Genomic DNA, 7477 nt, shown 5'->3' on the forward strand with positions numbered 1-7477 from the left:
CTAGAAAAGAAACAGGCCCTTCCATTTAGGTATTATTTTCTAATGCTTTGTCTTTACTCCCCAAAATAATCTCATACAGAATTTACTTCCAACTAATTTGTAAATGTGAGATTTTTTTCCTGTAATATTTCTATTCATAAATGTCAATTAAAATGGCCAACGTGTGTTTGCAGAGTTGTTAAGATGCCCACATCCCATAATGCCCTGCGTTCAATACCCAGCTCTGCTGCTAGTTCCAGCTTCCTGCGAATGCAGACCCTGGGAGACAGTGGCGATAGCCCGAGTGATTGGTCTTTTTTATCACATGAAAGACCTGGGTTGGGTTACCAGCACCCAACTTTGGCCCCAGCAGGAGGCAGCTGTGGTTATTTGAGGAATGAACCAGCAGATGGAAGTTGTCTATCTCTTTTTCTCCCTTTCTCTCAAATTAAGTGATGAATTTAAAAAATTGCCAGAGGAAGAAAACCAACAAGATAACATCTGCTTATATCTTGTTCTTAGTTAATTTAGCTCATTCCAAAGCCCACTTGGGATTTTTCTGCCTTACTTAACTTGGTTATCCATAGCCTAGCACATGGTGTAGTTTCAATCTTCCTAGAGCTGCAAGGGGGAAGGGACACAGGGAGATAGGGTGGAGGTGAGGACCAGTTCCTGAAGCCCAGTGATAAGCTGTTGGCAGGAGGCAGAATAGATGCCTGGCAGACATAGCAGCAGGCTCTCCAGATTCTCCCTGTGAAGACGAATCCCCCTTCCCCCTCCTCTCTTCCTACCTTCCCCATCCTAAAATGCATCTCTCCCATGCCCTGTGTACTGCGTAAGCCTGGTACTCAAGCCCCACCTCTCAGATGCTGTCGTTACATCAAAGCTCCACCCTTAACCCATCAATGCTTAACATTAAAACTTCAGAGTTTAAACAGCTGCATGAGTTCGGGGAGACAAATCCTGTTCGACCCATAACATACTGCAATTACAAAATCAAGCTGGTATCATGGAGTTTATCACTGGGTTTGCTATTATGGTTCTAGTGAAGTATATTTTCCTTAAAAGGCAAACCACCCATCTCTGGTTACTCCATTCCTTCAACTCATCTATTTGTGTCTAGAAGGCTATGGCTGCAAGTTTACAGCACTTTATGGTTGTCCTAAATCATGGTCCTGCTCACTTTTGACTCCCAGTTGATTCCAAGCTTCAGACCAAGTCACAGATACACTCAAGACCAGTTGTATCATTGATCCAAACACCGTAACCAATCTTTTCTTCCCCACTCAGGGCACACACATGCTTCAACCGATTGGATCTTCCACCGTATCCCTCCTACTCCATGCTGTATGAAAAGCTGTTGACAGCAGTTGAAGAAACCAGCACCTTTGGACTTGAGTGAGGAAGCAGAGCCTCGCCTCATGTTTTCCTGGCCAGTGACCCCATCACCCCTTCTGAGATGATACCCATCTTCCTTTCCCTTAATCAACTCTCCTTTGGTTTTGGTATTCCATGATTTTTATTTCCAAACCAAATCAGGATTGACAAAAGCTGTGCATGAAGAACTGCCTTCTTCTAAGATCTAACCTTCAGGCTTCTGTCTTCTGTTTTCAATGAACTGCTAGCCTGTATGCAATATTAAAAAACAGCTGTCTCAAGGTCTGTGTATATCTCCACATACCTCCATTACTAACAATGAAATACGAATGCAAGTTATGCTACATTTGACCAAATGTTAATAAATGTTTACTTCCATTTCTATTATTTAAGGGAAAATTTGAGCATTAAGCATTCCAAGCTTTTATACGCCCATGTCTTCTGAGCAAAGTCACCATTTTTTATAATTTCCAACAACCAGCTCCAGAACTAGGCGCTGATCAGCTCTTTGTTTTCCTCCCACTCTACTTTTTCCTGTGCATATCATCCATCCAAAGGACAGCAGTGGCAAAGCTGAGATTTTTATACATTCAACTCATGATTTACGCGTGGCATCAGTCTCATCAGCTGGAACTAGCCTAGACGTATGGTGCAAATACGACACTTCTAACAATTAACAGTGGCAAGAAAAACACCTCCTGCTGATGTGCATCCCAGGAGTTGTGGGGATTGTGGGCTCAACTTGAGTTCAGAGAAGTCTAGGAGGGGACGCACCCCTAGAAAACACCCACCACACGAGAAGCACAAACCTGTGCACTTGTCCAAAAAGGATCTTCCTGATTGATGGAGCCTGAAGAACAAGGCGTCCACCCCTGTGGTGTTGTGTAGGATGTTGTAAAGCAAACGGGAAAGGGGGAAGAAGGACCTATTTCATTGGTTTCTGTACTGTTTTGTTTTATTCAGTCTAGTGACCGTTCTCCACGAAAGAAAAAAAATGTATAGATAATCTTATGACTTTTGTTAAAGCCCAGTTGCACTTGCTTGGCAGACAATTTTTTTTATTTTCCACTTTGATATTGGTCTTTATCGTGTTGTTCCTTCTGTTTTTTTATTTTGAAAATTGTGGTGTTCAGGTTCCTTCACATCTGAATGTCTGGGGACCACACTGACGAGAAGATACAGAGAGTGACGGTGCTTGTTGGGGATCAAGGGCAATTTAGTACTTCTTCTTCATCTGTAGCAATCCTCCTGGGGCAGAAACATAACAGCCCAAAGGCGCATTGATTTGTGTCAAAATATTCAGTTTCTCTTAGCGTTCAGTAAAAAATATCTTGGAAAACTTTGTGTTTTCAGAAAAATAGTTGTAGGCTCCAAAGACAGCCTAGCATCCTCAATTACATTTCAAATAAACCCAACCATAATGGCCGTTTGCTATTTTTCTAACCTTGTTATCTATGTTGTCTAAAATATGTCATAAATGAAAGTGTTTTTCTTCACTGGGAAAAGAAGAGCTAAAGAGACTCACTATGTAAACTTCACACTGTTGTTTTCACTGTATTAAAACAAGAGGGAAATGTGAGAAATATAAGGTGAGGTGAATTTCATATGAAGCCATGCCTGCCATCCATGATTGCTCATTGGACCAGTTTGTGTCTGGACAGTGCATTATTTGTGTTCCCTCCACTCTAAAGCATCCTTTGATTCATAATTATTTACAAAGTGCAGAAACCCCCCCCCCCAACTGCAGAGAACCTGTTGTCAGTCAGGGACTATGTATTATAAAAATTTAACCTTCTATTATTATGAAAGAATATTTGCCATGATCAAATCGAATGTGTAGATTATAGGATACAGAATTTGGGAGATAGACAAAATCAATACACTTTTCAGCCTTTGGGAAGTAATGGATTCCAATAGATTTGTTCATTACTTATGAAAACATAAGCATTGTGCGAGTAATTTCCCCCATACTCTTATTCTAACTCTTTGAACAGCATCTTTCATATGGGGAGCTGCTTTCATTTTCAGATTTTGGTGACATAAACATGTAAATACTCATTAATTCAAGTAGTCAACTATTTTATTGGGACTCATACTATTTGCCAGGCATTACAAAGAGCGGAGGCTGCTCAAAAGACAGTCGGCTCCTGGAGAGATTTACAATTTATATTACTATCTATCTAATAGTATTAATATGTGTTCTACCATATAAAGAAGAAATGAGGTATTTTAGAAATTATATTCAGATTGATAACATGGGAATAAATGCATTTTCAACCAACTTTTCCTTATTCAGCAACAAGGCCATGGCTCTAGATGCATCCAAGTAAGCATAACATGAACAGTATTTCAGGAAAGTGCAGAACTCTGTAAGGAAGTCCTGATGTCAGAGATCCCTGAAAGAATGTGAAACTTGCTGAACAGGGCCCCAGTGACTGCTCACAACCTTGCGTAGAATCCTCAGGAAGGAAAGCAAAGAGAAGAGGAGCTCAGAAACCAGTATGGAGAGATTCTTGTTACCTTATATATGAGTTAGATTTTAAAATTACTCCTTATTTTATATATAATATATAGATTTTAAAATTCACTTTTCATTATATATAGGATGAAATAGTAATGGAGTTAAATTGACCAATTAATTTCACCAGATGGAGGTATGAACCACCCCAAATTGTATAATTCAACAGGTAAGGCAGACCTATTTGTTACCATCTGCAATCTATTTTAATTTAAAGCACAAGTTTTCTTCATGGAGGCAAATTGTAAAACTAATCACTTATAGGCCACAATCACCTAAACAGAATTTTTTAGACCTAGCTTTACTAAGAGTATAATGGCCTTAATTAGGGACAAATAAGAACAATAAATAAAAGAAAATGTATGCTGCAAGTTGAAAAAGTACTTTTGAGATATTATAAGGTATCACAGTAATTTCATGGATATCACATTTTATTCTTTAATATGAAGATGATAACCCAAAAATAGAAATTGATTCTGCAGGGTCAGGAGAAATACTCTGTTTCTGAATTCTTTCTAACTTTCTTTGTTCGAGGATACTTAAAAAAGAGCTAGTAGAAAATGAAATTTAAAAATAAGTTTATTTTGGTGCAAAAATTTTTTTGAAATCCAGGAGTAGTTTTTTCCTAACACACATTTTCCAGGAGCTTTTTGAGTACCCTAGCATATAAATTGGTAGAGACTGGGAAAGGTTTATTATTATTATTTTTTTTTACTGCGATCACTATTGTAGCACAAAAACTGGGAGGGTGGTGAAAGAGAGGTATATGACTTTTTGACAAATTTTAAATGAGTGAGATCTAAATTTCTGTCCTTTTAATACCTGATCATATGTCCTTTAACAGTAGATATACTTGTGTGGCAAGCCAATGAGCTGAGTTTTCTAGGACAGTTCTAAAGTTACATCAATTGCATTATTAATCCATGGGTCAAACCATGTGTTCAAAATTTCTTTCTTGCCACAAATGTTTTCCCAGTAAAGACAAAACACTTTCAAATGAAAGTAGTTAGAACTTTACATAAAAATGTGGTGCTTTATTATTATTAATTATGTATTTCAGTGTTCATTATTAAAACTACTGCAATACTATATCATACAAGTCTGGGATGGGTGTTCCAGCTATCATAAAGTCCAAAAGAGAAAGTGTTATTTTCCTGTTAGTGACATGTAGTCCCTTTGTTCTAGTAGAAAAAAAAGGTGCCTAGAGGTAGTACATAGAGTAAATACTGTTCCATTAGCCTACTTCCCGCAGCTTCCAGTTATCTAAGGGAATGTCTAAAACAATTTTGTTAAAAAGTCTTTGTTCTAGTCAAAAGCAAGAGAAGTCCACATTACTGGGCTGATTTTGCTCACATCCACAAGAGAAATGTCACGTGATACTCAGGCCTCGCTTTCTCTTTCATCAGCCACCTTCAAGGAATGTCAATAAACTCACTTTGGTATGGCACTGTGTATGCGCCTTATTGCACCTGGAAGCTTCGGGTACCAACTTGCAATTCCCCCCCTGCCTATTTTCCCAGTGGGTATGAGCAATAAAGCAACAAAGAAGGCTGCCAGCTGCTAGGAGGAACAATTCTCCCCAAAACTGACTTCTCAGAGAGGCATAGCATGCACTCACACATCCAAGAATAAAGGAACAGTTTTTGTGGCAATGTCCTAGGGTGTGCCTATGAGAATGACATGCAAACCATTGGGTTTTACTTTGAGAGTGTCGTTTGTGTAAAACCCAGCGTACACTGACCTGCATGAATTTCCACATGCAGAGATGCTTCTTCAAAGGCTTCAGGACCCAGTGTGACCTTAAGACAAGGGTTACCACTTGGCAAACACATAGTGCCCTGTGGCGCAGATCACAACCTCCCAACATTGAAATGGCGTTAGTTCCTTCCATCTTCTAGAAGACTCTGGCTCTCACTGGGTGGTTACAATCTGATATATTCTTTGAAGAGAAAGTATTTTATTATGGGAGAAAAGTGTGGGTGAGATTGAGAGAAGGAAAACTGAGCAACTGATTTTTAGATAGACATATCAATATTGCATCTTTATGTACCTGCTGGATTTACTGTAGATTGACTCTAATGGAAGATAAAGTATAGAAGGAAAATTATCCTAGACCATTAACTCCTATAGAGGAGTATATTATTTTGTTTTATAATTTTTCTGAAATCAAAATTTGTATTCAGAACACCTGATTTCTATGGCCATATTTTTCCAATACACCTGAGCTGACAACTCACTAGTAACCATATGCTATAAGGAAAAACAGTGACACCTACACAGCTCACTTTCTTTTCTTTTTTCTTTAAGATTTGTTTTATTTATTTGAAAGAGTTACAAAGAGAGGTAGAGACAGAGAGAGAGGTCTTCCATCCATTGGTTCACTCCCCAGATGGCCTCAAGGGTTAGAGCTGTGCCAATCCGAAGCCAGGAGCTTCTTCCAGGTCTTCCACGCAGGTTCAGGGGCCCAAAGACTTGGGCCATCTTCTTCTGCTATCCCAGGCCATAGCAGAGAGCTGGACCAGAAGAGGAGCACCTGGAACTAGAACCGGCACCCATGTGGGATGCTGATGCATCAGGCCAGGACTTTAACCCGCTGCACCACAGTGCTGGCCCCAACACAGCTCACTTTCAGATGTAGTTTATGTATGTTTAGCATTGGTGGTTCTTTACTAAAATAAATGAAGTTATGAGAACCCAGGAGAACCATCATCAGTCTTGCAGAAATCATCACATTTATGTCTGGGAATAGACAGATGCTTTTCTTTGATATGTTTATCTTGGAGATAAGGACTCTGAAACAAGGAGAGTTGATGCTCAAAACCACCAAGCTTTGTCTTGGGAGCTAGTAGTATGCCTTATCACAAAATACTTTTTGGGGTCCTGAGCTCCCACGTTTACCATACTCATTAGGTGGTTTGCCAGGGGTGATGTGTGTGTGAAGGAGAGGTGGAAGCTAAGAGTGAAATCCAGGAAGGCACAGAGGGTATGCATCCACCAAAGAAGGATGCATTGCTGCCTGCTCCCATGGCTCCATTGTGTGGCTTTGCTGTGGCTGCTGTTATGTGCCACAAACTGCGTGACTTAAACAATGATGGGAAGATGAGATCAAGGTGTGTTATGAGGAAGAGGGTTTGTTCTATTGAAGAGTTATGAGAGACATTCTATCCTATTCCTCTCCCCTGGCTTTTGGTGTTTTCCTGGCAGTGTTCAGCATTCCTTGGCTACAGAGTTCTGCCTTCACTTTCATACAATGTTCTCCCTGTGTGAATGTGTTAGCACATGCAATATGGGTGTGTTATATGCATATAATCCACAGGAATATTATTTGGTTTGCTAATTATTATTACTAGTTTTTGTCAATTTTAAACATAACCTAAAACAAAACTCTGACTTTTTCTTTCAGTAAGGGATGTATTTTGAGTCTGTATTTTGTGTATACAATGATTAGGTCTCCTTAGTGACTTACTGTTGTTTTTTTTTTAATTTTTATATATATATATTTTTTTTTGACAGGCAGAGTGGACAGTGGGAGAGAGTGGTTCACCCTCCAATGGCCACCGCGGCCGGCGCGCTGTGGCCGGCGCACCGCGCTGATCCGATGGC

At 39.6% G+C, this 7477-nt stretch overlaps 1 protein-coding gene across 9 annotated transcripts in view; it reads left to right on the plus strand.

The window, feature by feature from the left end:
• The window catches only part of HECW1 (HECT, C2 and WW domain containing E3 ubiquitin protein ligase 1), a 407022-nt gene extending 399981 nt beyond the window's left edge, over window positions 1–7041 (plus strand). For 5 of the 9 annotated variants that reach the window (XM_051852913.2, XM_051852914.2, XM_051852915.2 and 2 more), the window contains one exon: window positions 1270–7039. Coding sequence is in view for 1 of the 9 variants with exons in the window: in XM_070059776.1 (XP_069915877.1) it covers window positions 1270–1381 (112 nt within the window). In the remaining 8 variants the exon portion in view is untranslated. Of the gene's footprint in view, window positions 1–1269 lie in introns of all 9 variants that reach the window. The other 4 variants (XM_051852912.2, XM_070059775.1, XM_070059774.1 and 1 more) reach the window with 3 other exon arrangements.
• Window positions 7042–7477: the final 436 nt, after the last annotated feature.

This window comes from Oryctolagus cuniculus, chromosome 16 (assembly GCF_964237555.1).
Source record: "Oryctolagus cuniculus chromosome 16, mOryCun1.1, whole genome shotgun sequence".
NCBI classification, from domain to species: domain Eukaryota; kingdom Metazoa; phylum Chordata; class Mammalia; order Lagomorpha; family Leporidae; genus Oryctolagus; species Oryctolagus cuniculus.